The sequence below is a fragment of the Apium graveolens genome, chromosome 10, assembly GCF_009905375.1.
Source record: "Apium graveolens cultivar Ventura chromosome 10, ASM990537v1, whole genome shotgun sequence".
Classification (NCBI taxonomy): Eukaryota; Viridiplantae; Streptophyta; class Magnoliopsida; order Apiales; family Apiaceae; genus Apium; species Apium graveolens.
The window spans coordinates 201,781,536-201,805,235 of record NC_133656.1 but is presented as its reverse complement, the minus strand read 5'-3'; the positions used below and the strand labels follow the sequence as shown (position 1 = coordinate 201,805,235).

The window sequence follows — 23,700 nt, the reverse complement described above, 5'->3', positions numbered from 1 at the left end:
CATCAACCAATGAGGTGATTTATGAATTGTAATTCCTCTCTCTTGGATGAGTAATTTTCTAGGCAAGGCATTGGGCTCCCACCAAGTTTTCCTTATGCTGGCAATCTTGTTGAGAATCTCAGTTTTGGCAGTCCTGGTAAAGTCATAATCCCTTTTTATGGCTGAGTAGACTCTAACCAAGGTAGGATAGCCTTCATTCAGAATCCTATAGAGAGGCCAAGTCTTTTCCCCACTTCCTTTAAATTTGAACACTAGTCTTTCTGGAAGCTGTCTGTAGGCATCTATTCCCCTTACTTCATCCAACTCATCCAGATAGAGTTCAATGTCTGAAAATTCCTTTATGTCACAAATGTGAACATAATCATCCTTTGAGGCTTGTGGCTTAGGCTTCTGAGTAAATTTGATTGAGGTTAGAGGAGGTGTTGATTTGATTTTCCTTTTCTGTTTCTTTGATGGTGGATAAGTTGTTAAGAAGGTGGGCAATTTGATGGTGTCCCAATCAATTGGTTCCTCCTTAGGAATGATTGTTTCACCATGGATGTTTATGAAGGGGTTAGGCACAATGGGTTCAGGAATAGAAGGTAGTGGTTTGGATTTTGATTGGGTTTCTTCAGTTTCATCTACCATCTTCCTTTTTGCATTGGCTTTCTTTTTGTTCCCTTTCTGTCATTTCTTTCTTTCCTTACTTCTTTCTTCCACATCATCACTAATCATGTCCCCCATACCTACATCTTCACTCTTGTCTTTAATTTCTTTCTTTTCTTCAGCTTGACTTGACTTTAGCTGTTTTACAAGCTTTGCTTGTGCTCTTTTGTCAGCCTTTAGCTTTTTAGCTTCTTCCTTCAACCTTCTGGTTTCTTCCCTTTTGGCTATTGAGAATTTGGGATGTCCTTGTATCACATAGATACTTTTTCCCTCTCTAAAGATAATGACCATGTTCATCCTTTCAACCACATCCTTGGTATCCTTGTGCTTCATGATATTACCACCCAAAACCTTGTCTTCATCAGGCTTTGGAAGAGGAAAATCCACTCCTTTCAACTGAGCAAGGCTTAGAGGGTTCTTTGTAGAGTCCTTGTTGGATCTGTTGTTAGGCTTGAGAACCATAGGTTTCAGATTCTTGGAAGAAGTCTCTCCAACCTTATTCCTCCTTACTGTCTTGAGCTCCATAATGATTTGCTCCACCTTTGTGCTATGCTTCACAGATTGTGATTTAAAAGTTGTAGAACCAAAGATTTGTTGCATACTTTCATCAATTTTCTTCCTTTGCTCTTTGACTTTCATCTCAGCTGCTGCTATCTGGATTAGATCAATTCCATCAAGCTTTCCTTTGATTTGAAGAGTTGGAGAAGTGGTGATGGCAGGAACTAGCACTTTAGATATTTGAACTGTTGTTGATGGATCTCCTTCCCCTTCCCTTTTATTCTCCCCTTTTTGTTATCATCAAGGACAGGGGTCAAGCCTTGTGCTTTTGCCAACTGCAATAGTAGATTTGTCTGAGATTGTTGATTTTGAAGAATGGTGACCACCGAGTCTTCAATGATTTGAACTCTGTTTTCCAACTTGGCCTGCTTCTTGTCAGCATCAGATTCCCTCCTCAATCTTAGCAACAAATCTTGTATAGTACCATAAGGCATAACTGAATCCAACTTCTCAGAATTGTAGGATTTCAGATCAGCAATATCCTTTTTGAGTTCATCCACACTTAAATTCTGTCTGATATGCTGCAACAGCAAGAGATGTAGAGAGTCTAGATGAGCTTGAAGAATAGCCTTTGTACCAGCATCTGTAGCCTCCTGAAGGGCCTTTTGAATAGCCATTACTTGCTTGACCAAAGCTACACCAAACTATCCTGGTGTAGATTTCTTTGTCCATGCCCATTCAGGTAAATCTGGAACAGAACTTGGGTCTGCATCTCCCCCTAAGTTCATGCTCCCATCCAAAGAATTAGAGTCATCATCATTAGAATTTACTTCAAATTCTTCAGATGGCTCACCAGCTTGAGAAGGCATCCTATTAACAGCAGCTTTATCTCTTTGAAGAGATTCTGAAGTGTGCACTATGTTCAAAATCTGCTCTGCCTCCACATTGCCCTGAGCAGCCAATAGTTGATAGGCTAAAACAGGATGAGTAAAAGTGTCAGCATCCAAGGAAATGTTATCAATTTCAGCTTTGTAATGTTGCTGAAATTGTCTTCCCTTTTCAGCATCATCCACAATCATTGACTCACTAGCAATGGCTGGATCCACCCTTATAGCTTCTGTACCTGCTTTTCTCTCATTTTCTCTATATTCTTGCATCAGGGGTTCCCCCTGGCTCACACACACCCTCACACCCTCACCCTCACCTACTAAGGTGGCACTCCCCTCACTTACTTTTGCCATGCTGAAAGAAATAACATGCATATTGTGACTCTCAACCTCTCCTTTTGCCTGGGAGCAACCCAGCCTCTCACTCAAATTATCACTCCCTTCCCTCAATCCTAGAAGTGATTGTACAGTAACCATGTCTTCTACACTTGGAATTGATTCAGTTATATGTGTAGAGACCATCAACGGATAGGGAGTATCCGTTGAAGTGGGAACTGATGATATCAACGGATAATTGTTGTTAAGCTTATCCGTCGAAGAACAACCACTTGTCAACGGATGAGAGATATCCGTTGAAGAAGAAAAAGATGTAGATTTTGAAAGTGACATAATTGTTGAATCTGTGTGAATTGATTTTAAGTGAGGTGACACAGATTCTTCAATTAAGTCTGAAAGAATTGGCTGATGATCCAACAAATCATCTAACAGATGATGATCACCAGGATTTGAGTGGGGCTCCTCCATGAGTTTTAAAGAGGGAGAATCAGGAATTTATGTGAATATCATATCCACATCCAGAGATGGTGATGGAGTATTTGGTGATTGTTGTGTGTCTATTATGAGAGAATGGGGCTGTGACTCCATATTTACTGGAGCCACGTCAAGCTGAATTTGAGAAGGCAAAGATACAGGTGGATGTATCTGTGCAGTGTGTGCCCCCTGTGTGGAAACTTGGGTTTTAGCCTTCTTTCTTCTTGAAAAAGCTTTGACAGGTTAATGTGTGGCTTCAGTGTCCCTCCCTCTTTTGTTCTGTGTCCCTGGTTGGGGACTATTTTCAATAGCTGCATCCTTTTGGGAGGATACAACTAGGGATGTGTTTGACTCCTTTTGAACCACCACAGTCTTTTGAGAAACTGTGGCTTGGATGGCTAGGCTACCACTCACCTCTCCCACTTTATCTTGGGGGGTTTCTTGATGTTTACCCCTCCCCTCACCACTCACATCCTGTTCACTCCCTTCAGGGTTTATGGTAGTTGTTACAACTGTTGTCTTTTGAGAGACAACAGAGGTGGTTTTCTTTGACTTGTGTTTTGGAATTCTAGTTTTGGTAGCTTTGGTAGGACTCTGTTGGGACAAAGACACAAATTCCATTGCCACACTAGAAGGCAAAGAAACAATGGGGGTGGAAGATGTGGGAGTTGCAGAAGTATTTACCTCACTTACCTGAGATGCATACATTATTGGTAAATATACCAATGGCACCTAGCTGTTGAGGTTAATTCTCAAAAGGTCTGCAAGGACCATTTTCTCTTGTGCCCAGCATTTGAGTTTATTGCTCTCATTAGTTATGACCAAACCTTCAGCAACATGGTTAGCCAATAACATAAAGAATCTAGCATAGTAGATGTTATGAGGTCTATTAGCTTTGTTACCTAACCTGGAACCTAATTCTAGTATGACATAGTTGCTAAAATTAAAGTACCTATCAGAAACTAGCATATAAAGCATATTAACAAGAGATGAAGTTATGGCATCAAAATTGCTAATCTTCCCAGAGAAAACCTTGATAAAGGTATCTCCAAGAAAACTCCATTCTTTCCTAAGGCCCTTTCTTCTAATGCTCCCTAAACTAGCAGAATCAAAAGAATAGCCTATGGAATCTAACATAGCAGATACATTATTATCAGTGTGTGGTGTCATGGCATTATTCTCAGGTAGCTTAAAACATGACTGTATATCATCACAGTTAATACAATAATCCTTACCTTTGAGAGAGAAAGCAATGGTCATATCTGTGGAGTTGAACTCTGCAGTTGTCCAAATCTCCTTAATTACCTCACAATAGATAGTTGGGGCTTCCAGCATTGCATAGCTTAGTTTACAGTTCTTGATGAAGTCCATCATTTTGTGATAATCTGAATGGGCTTCATTATTTTCCACCAGGGCTACGAAATTATTCTTTTCATAAACAAAGCCAGACTGAGACATAATATTGACTACTGGTGCCATTGTTGTGAGTAGAGGTTACAGAGAAAAGATTGAGAGTTTTGGGAGAGAAAGAGAGTAAAAATTGCAAGAAAGCGTAAAATGAAAATAAGAATTCAATGGGCTTTTATACTTTCTCGAATTAAAATATAAATAAAATGATTAAATGATACTTTTAAATAAATTACAACCGTTTGAAAATAAAGAAAACTGTAGAAATTCTGAAAACTGCGTTTAATACAAATACATACAACAGTGTATATATGTATCAACGGTTAAGTAAACAAATCAACGGCTGTGACTCACTTAAAGTAACTGATGTGACACTTCAACGGATGAGGTAAATAGTTATCCGTTGAAGGTTAACACTGTTTTATCGGTTGAAGGATAAAACTACCAGAAATATATTTGTCTTTCAACGGATGATGAATATCCGTTGATAGAACAATTTTGGCTTTCGACGGATAGGGAATATCCATTGATAGAATAATCTTTACTTAAAGCCAATTTTGTTCTTGCCACAAATTTATTTCAGGCTTCAAAGCAGATTAATGAGGACATGAATTTATGAATAATTAAGCATACATAGCTCACTTACTAATCTTGTGAATGTTGATTCATCAAGCGGCTTGGTAAATATGTCTGCAATCTACTTTTCACTTGGAACAAAATGAAGTTCCACTGTACCTTTCATCACATGTTCCCTTATAAAGTGGTACTTGATGTCAATGTGCTTGGTTCTTGAGTTTTGCACTGGATTTTCAGTAATGGCAATGGCACTTGTGTTGTCACATAATATAGGAATTTTGTGAACAGATAGTCCATAGTCAAATAGTTGATTCATCGTCCACAGTATCTGTGCACAACAACTACCATCAGCAATGTACTCAGCTTCAACTGTTGATGTTGAAACAGAATTTTGCTTCTTGCTGAACCATGACACAAGCTTATTCCCTAGAAATTGATAGGTGCCATTTGTGCTTTTCCTGTCTATTTTGCAACCTGCATAATCTGCATCTGAGTAGCCAATTACATCAAAGCCAGACTCTCTAGGGTACCAAATTCCTAGATTTGGAGTCCCTTTGAGATATCTGAAAATCCTTTTAATAGCCACTAAGTGAGACTCTTTAGAGTCAACTTGAAATCTAGCACAGAGACATGTAGAAAACATTATATTAGGTCTACTTGCAGTTAAATATAAAAGTGAACCAACCATGCCTCTATAACTTGAAATGTCTACAGACTTTTCAGCCTTGTTTAATTCAAGCTTGGTGACAGTGGCCATGGGAGTTTTTGCAGATGAACAATCCATTAAGTCAAACTTCTTTAAAAGATCATAAATATATTTAGTTTAACTAATGAAAATTCCACCACTAACTTGTTTAACTTGTAAACCAAGAAAATAAGTTAGTTCCCCCATCATGCTCATTTCATATTTACTTTGCATTAACTTAGCAAACTTTTTACAAAGCTTATCATCTGTAGATCCAAATATAATATCATCTACATAAATTTGAACAAGTATTGTAGAGCCATTAACATTTCGAAAAAAAAGAGTCTTGTCAACAGTACCTCTTGTGAAGTGATCATCTAGAAGAAATTTTGACAAAGTCTCATACCAGGCTCTAGGTGCTTGCTTTAGTCCATAGAGTGCTTTCAACAGATAATACACATAGTCTGGAAAATTTGGATCTTCAAATCCTGGAGGTTGGCTTACATAAACTTCTTCCTCCAATTCCCCATTCAGAAATGCACTCTTGACATCCATTTGATAGACCTTAAAATTGGCATGGGCTGCATAGGCTAGAAAGATTCGGATGGCTTCAAGTCTGGCAAATGGAGCAAATGTCTCATCAAAATCTATTCCCTCTTGTTGAGAATAGCCTTTAGCAACTAATATGGCTTTATTCCTTATGACAATGTCATTTTCATCCATCTTGTTTCTGAATACCCATTTTGTGTCAATAGAACTCTTGTTCTTTGGCTTGGGTACCAGCTTCCATACTTTGTTCCTTTCAAATTGGTTTAGCTCCTCTTGCATTGCTAAAATCCAATATGGATCCAATAGAGCTTCTTCCGCTCTCTTAGGTTCCTCCTGTGATAGAAAGCTACTATATAGACATTCATCTTGAGTAGCCCTTCTAGTTTGCACTTTAGTTGAAGCATCACCAATGATTAGTTCAAAAGGGTGATTCTTGGTCCATTTCCTTTGAGGTGGTAGATTAGCTCTAGATGAGGTTGCCTCAGTATTGTCATGATGTGAGATAGAATGTTGATTGGTTGAAACTCCCCCTGAGTTGCTGATCCTTTGAAAGGAATTGGGAGTTCTATCAACTGATGAAGTGAAATGATTATCCGTTGACAGACTGTGATCAACGGATGCTTCATTATGAACTTCAACGGATGATGCACTTTGTCTTTCAACGGATGCTGTATTGCTTCTATCAACGGAAGTTGAATTATGACTTTCAACGGATGCAGCATTCTGTACATTATCCAAAGGCAGATTTTGAATTCTTTTCGAGGTGCCTTCTCCATCATTCTCATCTTCACTATCATCATAATATATCTCAATGTTGTCAAATTTGAGTCCTTCATGATGTCCCTCATCTGTTAGTCCATCAATCTTTTTATCATCAAACACAACATGCACAGATTCCATGACAATGTTGTTTCTTAGATTGTAGACTCTATATGATTTTCCAGCAGAATAACCAACAAACATTCCTTCATCAGCCTTTGCATCAAACTTCCCTTTGTGATCAGGTTGATTCTTTAGAATGTAACATTTACAACCAAAGACATGCAGAAAGTTTAGAGTTGGTTTTCTTCTCTTGAACAATTGATAGGGAGTCATGTCTTTTGCCTGATTAATTAGAGAAATATTCTGAATGTAACATTCACAGTTAACAGCCTCAGCCCAAAAGTATGTTGGGAGTTTTGACTCTTCAAGCATTGTTCTTGCAGCTTCAATTAGTGATCTGTTCTTCCTTTCCACCACACCATTTTGTTGTGGGGTCCTTGGAGCTGAGAACTCATGCATGATCCCATTTTCTTCACAGAACAACTTCATGGTTGTATTCTTGAACTCAGTTCCATTGTCACTCCTGATATTCCTTACTTTGAAATCTGGATGATTGTTGACTTGCTTGATATGGTTGATGATAATTTCACTAGCTTCATCCTTTGATCCAAGGAAATAAACCCATGAAAACTTTGAGAAATCATCTACAATCAGTAGGCAATATCTTTTCCTTGAAATTGACAATACATTGACTGGTCCAAAAAGATCCATGTGTAGCAGTTGTAATGGTTCATCAATTGCAGATTCAAGCTTCTTACTGAATGATGCTTTCTTTTGCTTTCCTTTCTGACAAGCATCACACAGTCCATCCCTTGTGAATTCCACTAGAGGAATTCCTCTAACTAAGTCCTTTTTGACTAGATCATTCAATATCTTGAAATTCAAATGGGATAGCTTCTTATGCCATAGCCAACTTTCATCTGGACTTGCTTTGCTGAGAAGACAAGTAATTGATTCTGAATCTGTAGAGTTGAAGTCAGCTAAGTACACATTCCCTTTTCTAACTCCAGTTAGAACCACTTTGTTGTCCTTCTTACTTGTGACAACACAGGCTTCAGAATTGAAGGAAACGGTATTCCCTCTGTCACATAGTTGACTGATGCTCAATAGATTGTGTTTGAGACCATCAACTAATGCAACTTCATCAATGATGACATTTTCTTTTGAAATCAAGCCATATGCCATAGTGAACCATTTGCTGTCATCTTCAAAGGTTATGCTAGGGCCAGCTCTCTCCTTGAACTCTGTGAGCAGGGTGAAATCTCATGTCATGTGTCTTGAACATCCACTGTCCAAGTACCATAGATTCCTTCTCTTTCCCTGCACACAACAAAATCAATCAAGTTGATTTTGGTACCCAAGTTTCCTTGGGTCCAGCCTTGTTAGTCTTTTTCCTAGACTTCATTCCTCCTGCATCTTTTGATTTAGGTAACTTTGGGTCAACCTTGATCTCAGATGTAGTTGGTTGAAGTGTAGGGTTAGTCACAGAATCATTTAGCACATTTGATTGAATTTGATAGGGCATGGATTGTGCAAACATATTATTCCACATAGGCATGTTGTATGGCATCTGTGGCATACTGAATGCAGTAAAATAAGGATTATTAACATATGGCATGTTTGCAAAATGTGCATGAGGGTTCTGATGAGACATAACAGGCATAGCATGCAGAGGTGACATAGACATGTTAGTCATGGAGGGAGTTAAAGGCATGGGAGCATTCTTAACAGATTTGCAGTTATCAGATAGATGATTAACACTTTTACAATGCACACAGCTTTTTCTAGTAGCATACTTGTCAGGTGTGTAATTGTTGTGTTTATTAATCCCTACCTTCCCATTTCTATTAGATTTTCTTTTAGTCTCCTTTTTATCCTTAACCAATTTAAGCCTATTTTTCAGCTGATCCAAAGTCATGTGTCCTATATTCACCTTACTGGCATCTTTGGATGTGCTAGCTCCTTCTTTGACAAAGTTCTTGAAAGTTGAACCATCCTTCTTATTGAGATTTTTCTTTTTAGAATCACTTGCCTGTTTTAATTGATGAGCCTTCAACGAATGCTCTTTTTCTTCCTTCAACGGATAACTTTCATCATCCGTTGATTCCACATCCGTTGACAATCCATCAATTAATTTTAACTCCTTTTTGTTTTTCTTCCAGGCATTCTCACAGAATGATTCAATTCCCTGAACCTTGACAATCTGAGCACTAACATCCCTAGATGTTTTCCAGGCCTTGATTACCTCTTGCTCACTTTCTAACTGTTTAGAAAGAATTTCTACTTTCTTAACAACTTCTTCTGGTTCACCCTCAACAGTCAAGCATTTAATTTTAATCTTTTCAAGCTCAATTACCTGATTCTCTAACACAACATTCCTATCACTTAAAAACAAATTATTCTCTTTGATTCCTGTGTTTTCTTTAGCTAATGTTTTAAGGGAAACACGCAAATGATATAATTCATTGGACATATCATTTATGGCTTCATTACATTCAATCTTAGAAAGTTGAGAGAGATCAATAGTAATTACCTGGTTGCTTGATGAACTAGTTTTATTTTTATCAGAATTAGCCATCAGGGCCATCAGGGCTAGGTTGACATATTCCATATCATCATCTTCATTGGCTCCATCTGCTGCCCAATCCTCTTGAGTCAGAAAAGCTCTTTCCTTTTATTTGAGCAAATCAAAATACTTCTTTTTGTAATCAACTTGCTCAAATTTCTTCTTATCAGAGGTTGGCTTCATGCACTCATTTGCAAAGTGTCCACTAATGCCACAGTTATAATATTTGAACTTAGATTTGTCCACCATGTTTTTGTTTGGCTTAGTGAATTTTGTATTTTTCCTGAATTTCATCTTTACAAACCTCCTGGACAGAAAGGCCAGATGTTCATTAACATCATCAGAGTCATCTTGACTGGAATTGTCTTCATCCTCAGCTACTTGCTCATTTCCCTTGCTTGATTCTGATTTGCTTGTGCCAATTTTGAGACTTGGCATTATCTTTTCCTCATTCCTGACTTCAATCTTCTCATTGTCAGCTACAAGTGCAACTGATCCTCCTTTTCTCTTTCCCTTTTCCAACAGCTCATCTTGCTCCATCTCAAGTTCATATGTCTTCAAAATTCCATATAATCTTTCAAGTGTGAAGTCCTTATAATCTTGAGAATTTCTTAGAGAAACAGTCATAGGCTTCCATTCCTTTGGTAGAGACCTCAGAAATTTTAAATTGGAGTCCTTGACTTGGTACACTCTGCCATACAGCTTCAATTTATTCAACAGTTTCTGAAATCTGTTGAAGGTATCATTCAATGATTCTCCTTCTTCAAAATGAAAATATTCATACTGTTGAATGAGAAGCTACATTTTGTTTTCTCTAACTTGCTCAGTACCTTCACAGATAAGTTGTATAGTATCCCAAATTTCCTTAGCAGTTTGGCTGTTAATGACATTGTCAAACATATCTTGATCTAGGCCATTAAACAGAATGTTCATGGCTTTCTTGTCCTTGTGAACCTCTTCAATATCTTCAACAGTCCATTCTGCTTTTGGCTTGGGAATAGACTGTACAATGGCAACTGTTGCAGTAGCAGCTGTGACCACCTTGTGAGGGATGTGAGGACTATTTTCAATGCAGTTGATGTAGCTTTCATCTTGAGAGAGAAGATGTAAATGCATCTTCACTTTCCAGTGATGATAGTTATCTCTTTCAAGGATTGGAATCTTTACACCAATATCCTTCTTACTCATGATGTTAGCATAATAGATCTTTAAACTCTTTGTTTGTTAAGAGCTTGCTCTGATACCAATTGTTATTCCCAGTGAACTAACAATGAGATTTACAGAAGGGGGGTTGAATGTAAATCTCAAAACTTTTTCAAGTTTTGAGCAGTTTTTAGGCTATTGTGTTTTGATGAACAAGTGTGTGTGAATTGCTTTCAGCTAATGCAGACATATATATATTCAAACACAAATGTAAAGAACACAACAGACTTAAAAACTTTTCTGGTGGATTTGTTGTTCCACCAAAGATGTGTTATTTCAGAAAATCTGTGATTCAAAGAATTAAATCACAGCTGCGTCCTAGTACAAACTAGATGATTTTCTCTCTGGATTTTTCTAAACAGTTCTTGAAAATTCACATCTAATTACTAGCTGCTACTTGGTTTATATATCACCAAGTTTACAAGTGAAGACAAAACTGTAAAATAAAAATAAAAGATTCTTCACATGTTTCTTCTTCATTTCTCTATCCAATGCAATTTAGGTTTAACTATGAATCTTTGAATACTTCCTTGTTTGAACCAGAATGGAAATGCTGCATTTTCTTGATTCCTCCTAGAGGCTGCCACATTCCAGTTTGTCTCTGTCAACCCATGTGCCTCTGCCAGCTTATGAATTGTCACTATCAACTGCTATTGAACTAAGCATCCGTTGAAGCTTTCATCCGTTGATGCTTTATCCGTTGAAGCTTTATCCGTTGAAGCTTTATCCGTTGATGCATTTAGCAGTTGAAGCTTTATCCATTGAAGCACTCATCCGTTGATGGATGTTATCCGTTGAAGCTTTGTTTCTCATCCGTTGAAGGCCTTTAATATCAGTTGATACTACTTCACTTATACAAAATTACAAGGCATGCAATATTTACAATTAGCCCTCCTATTTGCATATCCACTAGTAGTCAACATGACTGATAATTTCCCACAACATCTAAGAATTACAACTTAAATACAGAGAATGAAATGTGCTAAAATACTAAACTTATTTCTAAGTAAACCTACTCCTTCAACGGATAGCCAAAATGGTCTTATCCGTTGAGGCTACAAACACTAGATTTCTACTTAAGTGTTTTGTTTAACTTATCATCAAACTGATACACATATTCCTAACACTCTATATTTCATCTTTCTAAATTTTTTTTCTCTCAACAATTTTTCTATTGCCAGATTATGAATCCTAATAATTTTCAATCTTCAAATTCGCAAAATTCAAACTCCAATTCTCAAAACCCTAATTTAAATTTTCCATTCCAATTCCCAAATCCGTATTTTCTATTTGTTCAAAATCCTAGTGTGGAAAATACTCAATTTTCAAACCTACAAAATCGAAATTTCAATTCTCCAATTCCCAATCCTTAATTTTCAATTCCAAATAATTTATTTCCATATACTCAAAATTCTCAAATGTATCCATTTCCACATTTTTAAAATTTTACAACATCAAACTCACAATTCAAAAACAACCAGACGCCAATTAATGTTGAAGATTCTCCACGTTCGCAATTTTCTACTTTTAATAGTAAAGACGTTATAGATTTAAACGACAATAGCGTTGAAGTTGAAGATATACGAGAAAACGTTGTTCAATGGAAATGGGAGGAAGATAAACTTTTAATTAGTGCTTGGTTAAATGTCTCAACTGATCCACTAATTGGTACTGATCAAAAGGGTGAAACATTCTGGGAACAGATTCATCAATATTGCGAAGAAAGCGAACCTGGTCTTATCAAAAGAGGCGTTGTGGCTAAAAAAAAATGACAACGAATCAATGAAGGGGATCAAAAATATGGAGCATGCTTCGAACATGCACAAAAAATGATTGGGAGTGGCTCAAACATGGACAATATAATAGAGGAGGCTCATGTTGAACATAAAACTCGTTATGGCAAAAAATGTAACTTTGATAAGTATTGGAGTGAGTTTCGGAGGCAACCAAAATGGAGACCCCCTACAACAAATAGCGGGAGTACAAAGAGAACTAAGTTAAATAATTCGGGAGCTTATTCGTCATCAGCTAACAATGAAACACCGGATGTCAATAATATTGTGGAATCTCCGGTTCGTCCTAAAGGTGTAAAAGCAGTCAAAAGGAAAGGATGAAAGAGACACATATGCTACACCGTTTGATCCTCTACTAGTTTACGATGACAGAACAAATAGAATACCACAACCAAATTTAGGCGATGAGCCTTTTGTTCCGTTTGAAAACTATATCGAAAGAACTATCCAAATTCGCGATAGAGTAAAATATCGTCAACTGCAGACTGACTTGGTGGAGCACATCTACGAATTTCACAATTCATGTTAAATTATTTGTTTTTTTATAATTATGTTGTTCTTGAATTTTTTTTATTTTATGCCATTTATTTAAATTTATGATAAATATTTTATATTTAAATTAATCTAAGTTAGAGAAAATATATTTTATTAATTTTAATAATTTACTAACCAAAATATTATAGATCGTAATTTAAGTTTAACTTGTAAAATTGTGAGACCAAATATTTAAAAAAGAAATGTTTAAAAAACAAAAGTGGCCACCAACCCGTTGGAACAATTTGGCCAATAATTTGTACTACCCAGCATTTGCACAATGTCAATTTTGTGGGATTCGTAAAGAGGGGCAGGGGTCTTCGGCGTTGGTGTTGATCTTAGCCTGCACCTGTTATGCGTGTTTTGAGGGATGTAAAGTCTCTTCATTTTACGTGTAACTCAACTAATATTGAAAAGAGTTAGCATAATATTTCACCACCGAGATCTCGGGGTAGTAAATAATTAAGTGATAAATTTTTACAACCCTGATCTCAACTATTTAAACTGACTGGGTGGGTTAAACAACTTTACGCCTACATTTGGGATCCCAACCTTTTGTTCCTTTTATTGCCCCCCTCCCTATCATAATAACAATACACATTAATCCGAAACATTGAATATATTAGTCTTCATAATAAATTATGTTAGAACCGAACTTGATCAATACTTATTTTAAAATACACACTAATCACCGAAACATTGAATATATTCATGTTAATAATAAATTATGAGAATGTTAGAGTCGAACTTGATCAATACTTAATTTTAAATTTTAAAGTGTTAAAAAAAGATTAACCCAATTTTATATCAAAATTATATAGAGTTACAACTCGTTTTCCTTTATTATATTATGGTCTAGTATAAATGGATATTGAATATTGATTCCGGTCACAACCACCTTTGGCAATGTTCCGACATTCTTTCACTGCAAACATTTTATCAAGTATTCTGGAAATCGGTAACTCCAATAAGTTCTCAAAAAAATGGATATAAATTGATTTAAATTTAAATGAACAGTCAATCAAGTAGTTGGATCCTCAAAATGAATACTCGAAAAAATGGTTGAGAACTCAATTTTGAAGACCTGATCATAAAGATCAGATTTTCTAATTTTACGATCTTGATTGTACGGCAAAAAGTATTTGTCTTTGGCGGACACTAAGTGGTTAAAAAGGGCAGCCTATAAGTAGATAGGTACTCCATAAATAGGAGTAATATTTTGAATTAAAAACATGTACTTAATAAACTTTAAGGTGTAATTAATGATTAATCCGTACAGAGTGGAGACAATGTGTGTGATCTGTCCGATTAAACCAAGAATAATGTGATGCCAACCTTTACATAACAATCACCACTCCCTTTATTTTCTCAATATATATATATACTAACATTGCTTTTAATCAACAAGGCCATACTTTTTCAGGTCAATGTTGCAAGCTTATGACAAACCTGCTCCACTCTTTTTCTACTATTGTCATTTTCACATCTCACCTGCTTAAAACCACCTCATAAAACACTGCTACTTCCTAGCTCTTGTATAGTTGTATGTATCATTTTTGTACATGAAATATGGAAAAGCAAAAAAGTTTCTCTATAAAACCCACAAGATTTATGGTGTTTTCTTTCACTATTTCATTTTCTTTGTCTCTTTTAGCCTTCTTTTCCATCTGGGTCATTCATTCTACTCCCATTCTTCATCAAGAAACACACTTTGAGTTCGGGTCGGGTCATGACCCGGTTGGTGATTTTAGTACAAACTCATCGAATGAAGTTAAAGATGCAATTTTGATTGGTACCCAGTTGAAAGAATCTGTAAATACATCTGGGTTTTCAAATTTTTCAAGAAAAGATAGTCTCATTCTTCATCAAGAAACACACTTTGACTTCGGGTCGGGTCATGACCTGGTTGGTGATTTTAGTACAAACTCATCAAATGAAGTTGAAGATGCAATTTTGATTAATACCCAGTCGAAAGAATCTGTAAATACATCTGGGGTTTCAAATTTTTCAAAAAAAGATAGTGATTTAAGTGACACTCAAGATTCTTTTAGTCATCTGAATGGTTCAGTTAGTGAGCTGATTAGTTCAGTTTTGATTGCTCATAAGCAGAAATCATATAAAAGCTTAGATTTAGATGAGGTGGTTATAAATGGAAATGCATTAATTGGCAATGAGAATGGATCTGAGTCTTTACTTGGGAAAGTTGAAGCTTCTAAAAATAGTGATATTCAAGAAAGTACTAGTAGAAAGCCATGTGATGTTAGTAAAGGCAAGTGGGTGTTTGATGATAGTTATCCTTTGTATACAAATGTTACATGTCCTTTTATAGATGAAGGTTTTAGTTGTCAAACAAATGGGAGATTGGATAAGGATTACATGAAATGGAGGTGGCAGCCTCAAGATTGTGACATTCCAAGGTAATGATACCAAATTCTTGATTTTTCGATTTTGCGGTTTTTGTATGTGTGTGTGTGTATAAGAAGGATAGACTGTATTATGGAACTGTGATTTTAGTTGGAATTAAAGTGAATTTGGCTGTGTGATACTTCTAGGTTCAATGCCACAGCAATGCTGAACTTGATTAGAGGGAAGAGTCTTGTTTTTGTGGGTGATTCGATTAATAGGAATCAGTGGGAATCGATGTTATGCTTGTTGATGGGAGCCATTAAAGATCCGAAGAGGGTTTATGAGGCCCGTGGGCGACGGATAACTAAAGAGAAGGGAAACTATTGTTTCAAGTTTTTGGTAAGTTGTTTAGCTTTTCAACGCATTTTGTATGTTCTGTTTTTGGAAAAATTTAAGAAGTTTGTGCGTGGATCAAGTTGTAGTAACTTGGTATTTAATAGCTTTAACTTGTAATTAAATTTTATAGGATTACAAGTGTACAGTTGAATTCTATGTGAGCCATTATTTAGTTCACGAGGGTAAGGCTAGGGTTGGAAAGAAAAGATTGCAGACATTGCGTATTGATACAATGGATAGAGGTGCATCAAGATGGAAAGGAGCTGACATTATTGTGTTTAATACTGCTCATTGGTGGAGTCATTTCAAAACAAAATCTGGGTTAGTTTTTCCCTGCCAGCACTACAATTGGTTCTGAACGCCCCTCATTTTTTACTCTACGTTTTCCGTCATGTTCTGTGGCTTATCAAATATGTATTGTGTGTTATCTGGTTTTGCAAAGAAACTAGTTCTCAACTGTTATATGTGCAAGTAATGTAGAAAAAAAAATTAGTGAAAAAAGTTGAATGACTCTGAACTGTGAGATGATATAAAACTAGTCTAACATCAGATGTACGAACATACAATGCTTCCACCAAATTATGCAAAACCTGCAAGTAACAAGATCACAAAATTGTTATAAGCTTATAATACTTTTTTGTGCAACTTTCTGACCCCCTGGTTCCTTGTAACAGGGTTAACTATTATCAAGAAGGACAACAAGTTCATCCTCATCTTGATGTCTCAACAGCTTTCCAGAAAGCTTTGATGACATGGGGATCATGGTTGGATAAATATATCGATCCGCAAAAAACAAAAGTTTTCTTTCGAAGTTCCGCTCCTTCACATTTCAGGTTTGGCTTTTTCACTGCCATACAGTAAAATGAATATATTTCTCATTATGTGACATATGAGTTAAGTTTTGGTTTTGTTGAGTAGAGGAGGTCAATGGAATGCTGGTGGCCACTGCCGAGAAGCTTCTCAACCACTAAATGAAACTGCAAGAACCACTCCCCCTGAAAAAAATATCATTCTGGAAGAGGTCTTGAGACAAATGAAAATACCTGTTACTATTTTGAATATAACTAGTTTGTCAGATTATCGAGTAGATGGCCACCCATCCGTATATGGAAGAAGTCCTGGGAAGAGTTCTTCCGGTGGTCAAGATTGCAGCCATTGGTGTCTTCCCGGAGTTCCAGATACGTGGAACGAACTCTTGTATTTTTACTTGCAGTCTAACACACAAGGCACATAGTTTTAGATAGAAAATTGACTGGTTAGTTATTAAGTTACACGGTCTTCATTTCTTGTTTATTTCTTTCCTCTCATCACTTGGTGTTGCAGGCTTCCTGTAAGATGCAGTTCCACATTCAGTTTTTTCGTAAGAGGAACTTTCAGATACTTTCTTCCTTGTGTACAGTTTCCTAACAACAGATATATTTTCTTCAGTTTCTCCTTCAGTAGAAACTTTGCCTCAGCAATTAGATTATACATTTATGAGTGTTGAGGGCTACCTGTAGAGTGGCATTCTATTTTGTATAATGAGGAACCTTTAATCACTATCTTCCTTGTGTACAATTCTGTAATCATACATATAAATAAAATAGGGTAGTGATATATGCACACCCCCGCACCCTAAAATAATTACTTGACCATAATACCTTACCTATTCTCCTTTCATTTTAATTTTTGTCAATTCATTTATTATGTTGCTCTGGTGTTTGCATTTTAGTTAACATTTTAATCACTATTATTATAAACTTATTATTAATATAAATACCAAGAGCTATTATTTTTTAGAAATTAATATTTTGTGTCCAAAATAAAATAATTGATAAAGATAATTCAAGAATAAATGTTGATTTACATAAATTAAAATTACGGATTTATTATATAAATATTATATTCAGAGTAAATACAAATTGAAATGAATGCCATTGTATTAATAAAATGAAATATTTCGAGAATAAAGATATTTCAGTGTTCATGACTTGTATATAAAAAAATATTATTTCGGTTTAATCCTTAAAAAACATTCTGAATTCATCGTTAATAAGGTTGGGCAATCAAAAAAATTCAAAAAGTCTGATATCCATCCAAAAAAATTTGCATTTATATCCGAGAATAATTGGATATTATATGATCCGAAATAAAGTAGATAATATAGATAATATATGTATCTCAATCCGACAATTATGAATACGGACACGGACTATTGTATTGGTATAGTACTTTGTATCTCTCATATTTTTGCATTCCGAAAAAAGTGTTGGCACGCTTTTAAGGCGCATATAAAGTATAGTTGTATAAATTATTTTTAATTTTTTTTTGAATAAAAATCAAACATTCAATTTTTTTTAAAATCATAAAATCGTAAAAAGTAAGTTATTCAACTATATTTTTTTTGCACCTTAAAATTTGTGTCTAACATCCTCTCCATAAAAAAACGAGAACGGAGAGAGTGACTTTTTTACGTATAATATAAAATGAATTAAAAGGTATATTTAAGAGAATTAATATAAATATAAATTAGAAAATTAAAAATAAACATAAAAAAATTATATAATAAAAGGCAGAAAAATATGCCGAATGACATATGTGAATATAGCAGCAAAAACTTCAAAATTAGTAATCATACAATGCTTGAGGTTAGTTTTGTAACATTAAAAGATAGGGTGTGCAACAATCAATTTGGGGTGTGCATATATGAAATATTCTTCAGTTTCTCTTTTTGGTAGAATTTTTGCCTGTGCTATTTAATTAGAACCTATTCTTTTTGTAATTTACATTAATTTATTTTTAACCTTTTTCAAATTATTTACGGACGCAACAAACTATTGTGCAGATTATAATTTTAGGCAGTATTTAATTCATTTTTAACTCTTTCAAAATATTTATTATATAGGACGGACGAAAACGATGTATTCTGCAGATTAGAAATGAGGATTACCAACAAAATCTTCATAAAATATAGAATGGATACGGCATAATATTTTTTTTCCTATGTAAAGCAAATATGAAATTTAACAAGCCTGCTCTATCCCTCAAAAAAGAAAAAGACAAGCCTGCTCTACTGTTTTTACTATTGGCGTTTTCATTTTGGCTCATACTGTTATATAACATGCCTTGTTAAGTCACTCGTAAATAATGTTCAAGATATAAATAGGACTTGCTTATTAGTAAGATTGTATTAGTCCTGAATTCCCTGAATACTTCAGCAGTTCGGGTTTTGCATCAAAAAAGGACCATGTAATGCTACATTCTGTGCGTAACAAAATCAGCCATAGACTATCCTGCATACTTGGGATATGCATCGGGCCACTTCAGGGTCAAAAATCAGCCATAGGCTCTCCTGCATAGGACTAGTCACGATGATAATAATAAACCTTACTACCTGCATAGCAAGGGATAGGCATCGGGTCACTTGGGGGCCAAAAATCAGCCACAGGCTCTCCTCCCTTGGACTAATCATGATGATAGTAAACCTTACTACCTGCATAACACTTTTGGGGAATATCCAGTGTTAGTTAATATATCCATCCCCACCCGTTAACATTAGAAGCGGATTTTATTGATGGGGAGGATGCTGGATGCTATGTTTGCAACAGGGATCATAGGGTCTCCGACTTATACCTGCCTTCGTTGTGATGTAGATATTGATTGTCGAAATTTCTACGTGCACAAGAGTTGTGCAGAATTACCCACGCAGATAAACCACCGTAAGCACAACAGACATCCTCTTTCTTTCCCAGTCCAACCAGCCCCTACTGGTTACACTTGTGATGCATGTGATGATTGTGATTTTGACGTGTGCATGCTGTGTGCTTTTGAACAGAGAGTGCTTCATCATGAAGTACACAAAGAATACTTACTCATATTAATGACGAAGGAAGCCTGTTTTAAGTGTGATGCCTGTTCTGAGGATGCTAAAGACTTTTCGCATGTTTGCACAACCTGTGAATTTTGGATTCAGAAGAGCTGTGCCTTCTCCCCCTTCGTTATTCCAACTCCTACTTATCACCATTACCCTTTCACTCTCGTCTACTCTATTTCTGACATTCATAGTTCTTTTAAGCGAGTCTGCAGCATCTGCTGCCAATATGTTTTCAAAAGCTCCTGGCTGTATTATTGCCACAAATGCACATATTTTGTGCACATGAAATGTTCTACATCCACTGTATCTTGGTGTGAGTAGCCTTGGAAAGTTTATACTCTTCATCGGTTAAGTTCAGAAGTTCTTTAACTTTTCATGAGATTATGCGCTTAGTATTATCATCTCTAAATTAATTTCAATTTGTTGTTTTCAGAAATGAGAGTAAAGATGACGACATTGATTATGAACCTGATTTGGTACAATTTCCTCTTCCTATCCAGGAATCAATATTTGATCTCATTGTAACTCAGTGCGGTAAGTCCCATGTTGACTCTAAAGTGGAAGCTGACAACAGTTATACATCACTATATCAACACCACCTAATGATTCACATATAACTGAAAAACATGGGAGTCGCGAGAACCATCCATTACAAAAGCTCCGATCTATCATTAGTGAGACTGGTGAGGGCAATGATGATGATGATGAAGATAGAAGAGTGCTGAAATGCAGTTTCTTTCTCCATTCATTTTTTATCACCGTGTTACGTGTAATGTCATATTAGCGTGTTAAAGTAGCACGTAGAACTTACATAATTTGATACTTTACTAGTGCTATTAAATCTTCGGCAACTTCATTGTACAGTTAGAGAGAACCTAAGTATACTAATTTAAGATTTGTTCTCATTTTTTTTGTTAGGGGGGAGGGCTTAGATCTTGTTTTTACCAAGTCGCATTGTGATCACAAAATCTGAAAGAACTATAACCTTGTATTTGGCGGCAGTGAACTAGGTAACAGAGAGTATTATGTTTCTCTGCAAGTCCTGTAAAAGTAGAATAGTGGAATCGATTAACAGATTGCCCTTCAGATTAGTTATTCATTTTGTTTATAGAGCGGTTAAGCGATGTATGGAAGGTAATTGTTCATGTTGAAAAATGAGATTACATATGTTGAAGTATACTATATGGAGCTGGTACACATGTCTGAGTCACTGTAGAACAACTTATTATCTTTAAGTTCCTTGCATTTAAATACAGGGAAAAAATGCAGGCAGTAAATAAATGAGAATAGGCGTATAGAAGGCCCTGAAAAATGGAGTAGAGGCAATCAGTAAGGTTTCAATCAAACTATCACAAGTTTTGTGGAGTTTGTTCGAACTTCCAAGTTGAAAGTGAAAACATCGGGGTTCCTTTCCATCCGATTATGAAACACTTGGCATCATTATTGATACTGCAGAATTTTTTGCAAGAAAATTCCTTCTTCAGAACCATTTCAGCTTGATGAAAAGATGATTTTGGAATTTCAACTTCCACCATTTGAAACCTTGCAAAGTATGATCTCCACACGTCGATCTTCACACTTCTTGTAATCCTTTCTTCTCCCTCTGTTGCAATAGTGTTAATGATTCCTTCTCCAATATGATATCTTTCAATATTCATCCTGTGCTGATTATCGCGATCCATGCATTCTTCCAAGCAGTCAAACCATGTACTATAGTAAAAAAGTGCTTGCACAAAGCGATTAATAAATGAAGGTGAGTTATCACTTGCATCTACTTCAAATAAGACCATAATTAGGGGACTTAGTTCTTTGATCACTGTCATTAAACTTTCCAGTTTATCAGGCCATGGAATCATTGTCCTTAGTATATTTCCAGCGTAGATAACCACCGCTTCACCGGATTGAATATTAAATGATTCTTTCTTTACATAGCTCAAGTCATCTACAGTTACCACTTCAAATGAAAAGTTGATGTTCAATGGGTTGGCAAAGCTTTCTAACCTCTTACAAATATCCTCAACCTTGTGATTATCTTCTGTATTGAGAGCGGTTATCTTAAGGAGCTGAACTGGATTAGCTTTCCGTTCTGAAAGGGCTTGTATCATAGGTGGCCAGTGAATTCCACTCCTAATATGTAAATCAATAACGTGTATTTTGGTTTCCGTTGTAACATGTTCTAAAATTGTTTGTGTTGATGCAAAGTGCATCACCTTACTGAATGGAATGTGCTCATGGATCGCCACTACTGTTTGGTCAACACCTGTTGCGAGGCCATTAATGGGGACTCTAACATTCTCATTCACCTTCTGAAACTTTCTGCTTCCCGTTTCCCTACGGATTCTTTCTTGTAGAGCTTCAGAAAAATATGATGTTAGTCTTTCAATTGGATTACCTGATTTAGATGCCTTGCACTCGCAACCTGCAAGCAAATTCCTTGCAGAATCAAATTTGCCACCCCATATTTTATCAGCTGCAGCTAAAAGAAGGTGTGCTAGGTCTGCGCCATTTGTTTCTTCCATTGACAGACTTGACAGGACTGAACCATAGGGGTGAATAAAGGTGGTTACACAGTCAAGATCTTTGCTAGGGAACTGAATGTATCTTTCTGCAGCCACCCTTATGATTTCTTCTGTTGACAGCTTTTGACTACTTGTATTTCCGCTGCCTAGATTTCTTAAATGTTTGTCTTCCAACTTTTTGCCCCCTCTGTCATATTTGCTGAGGAGCTCAAACAAAGAGGCAGAATTAACATCACGCTTGTGCTTGACTGGCAACTCTAGTCCGGGAGCAAGGCTGGAAGGCTGCTCACAGTATGCACCTGCGTAGCTTTGTGCTCCATCGGATTTGTTCCTGTTCATACCATCTTCCAACACACAGTGTCCCGTGTCTGCCATTTTTCCTTTGTTAAAGTCATTCCCGAGGTCTGAGGAAAATAGAATCCGCTCTCCAGGTTCAGCCACTTTAAATGATACTTGTTCTACTCGAGAATACATTTCGTTTTCAAGCACCTCAACTGGCCTAGAATCAGTTTGAATAATATTAGGACTTGATGACCCGGAGTCATCTGACATTTGGATGCAGATTTTTCTTTTCTATTATTAAATTGACCGCAGAGACCGTGTCTTCGGAGACCACAGCTTCTGAAATATAATAAGTTTATACTGCAAAACTTTGAAACACATATATATATAGGACACGCTAATAAGAAGATAGATCATAGAAGTTTTTATACAATTCGGATTGACGAATATTCTGAACACGACAACAATGTTGGTCAAATCTTACAATTGAAATATATTTCGATAAATGTAGTTGGTGATACCTTGAATTCTGAGATGAGCACAATGGAACTTTGTTTAATGGTTAATGTCCCTAATAGTGTTTTAGACTACCCAAGTATACTAGCAAACTAGTCTAGACAAACATTAGAGACAAACATACAGCATGGAAAGAAAGTATCCAGGAGCAGAATAACGAATTTATCAGCAACACATTCTCAATGGTGCCAAGATATCGAGAAAACAATAGTTGGTTGGGGATGATTTTTTAATGGCAGGACGAATCTTTGTGTGTTTGTTTAAAAACAAAGGAAATATCTGTCCTTGTACTATTGTCTGGATTTTAGATAAGTTTCTTTGTCATTGTAAGAATTTTTATTTTGTATAATCCACATTACTTCTGCAATAAGGCTTGTCGATGCAGCAGGCACATCAATAAAAGATAACTCCTGTCTATGATAACTGACAAGTACTAGCAAGAAATTGATTGAGGTCAACACGCTAATTTGCCAACTCAACATTCTTCCTCAGGGCTCCTGTTCCATGTCCGGAGAGTCACAATTGCAAATACCATGCCTGCTTGAACTGTTTTTATCAGAAAAGTGTCAGTAAACGAAGGGGAATCCAGTCAGTTCAAACAAAAATGGCTAAGACTCAAACTTTGTGGTTATGTAACAGTTCCTTCTAACACAACCTTCAGAAATTAAAACCATTTTAATTTAATAGCATGCAGTATGTGCACATTGAAATGAGTTATATGTTTTCAACCATTATCTCTGTCAAGTTATTTTCTCCAACAAAGTATATAGAAATTATCATTAACTGCATCCGTCTATCTTGGAAGATGTTATG

General features: G+C 36.1%; 2 protein-coding genes across 2 annotated transcripts; one reads left to right on the top strand and one right to left on the bottom strand.

The window, feature by feature from the left end:
• The first annotated feature begins 14,394 nt into the window (after nt 1-14,394).
• Nucleotides 14,395-17,258, top strand: LOC141693726 (protein trichome birefringence-like 6). The gene is made up of 5 exons (XM_074498885.1): nt 14,395-15,392; nt 15,528-15,720; nt 15,848-16,038; nt 16,392-16,550; nt 16,636-17,258. Exons 1-5 carry the CDS (start codon nt 14,545-14,547, stop codon nt 16,949-16,951), a joined length of 1,707 nt encoding a protein of 568 aa, XP_074354986.1. The 5' UTR covers nt 14,395-14,544; the 3' UTR covers nt 16,952-17,258.
• Nucleotides 17,259-20,919: 3,661 nt separating this feature from the next.
• On the bottom strand, nt 20,920-22,641 carry LOC141691651 (DELLA protein RGL1-like). Its single transcript, XM_074496417.1, has one exon. The coding sequence runs from the start codon at nt 22,639-22,641 to the stop codon at nt 20,920-20,922; it is 1,722 nt and encodes a 573-aa protein (XP_074352518.1).
• Nucleotides 22,642-23,700: the final 1,059 nt, after the last annotated feature.

Coding starts and splice junctions, on each gene's coding strand:
- LOC141693726 (XM_074498885.1), top strand. CDS start 14,545: ATGGAAAAGCAAAAAAGTTTCTCTATAAAACCCACAAGATTTATGGTG. Junction 15,721..15,847: donor ACTATTGTTTCAAGTTTTTG/GTAAGTTGTTTA, acceptor TAAATTTTATAG/GATTACAAGTGTACAGTTGA. Junction 16,551..16,635: donor TCCGCTCCTTCACATTTCAG/GTTTGGCTTTTT, acceptor TTTGTTGAGTAG/AGGAGGTCAATGGAATGCTG.
- LOC141691651 (XM_074496417.1), bottom strand. CDS start 22,641: ATGTCAGATGACTCCGGGTCATCAAGTCCTAATATTATTCAAACTGAT.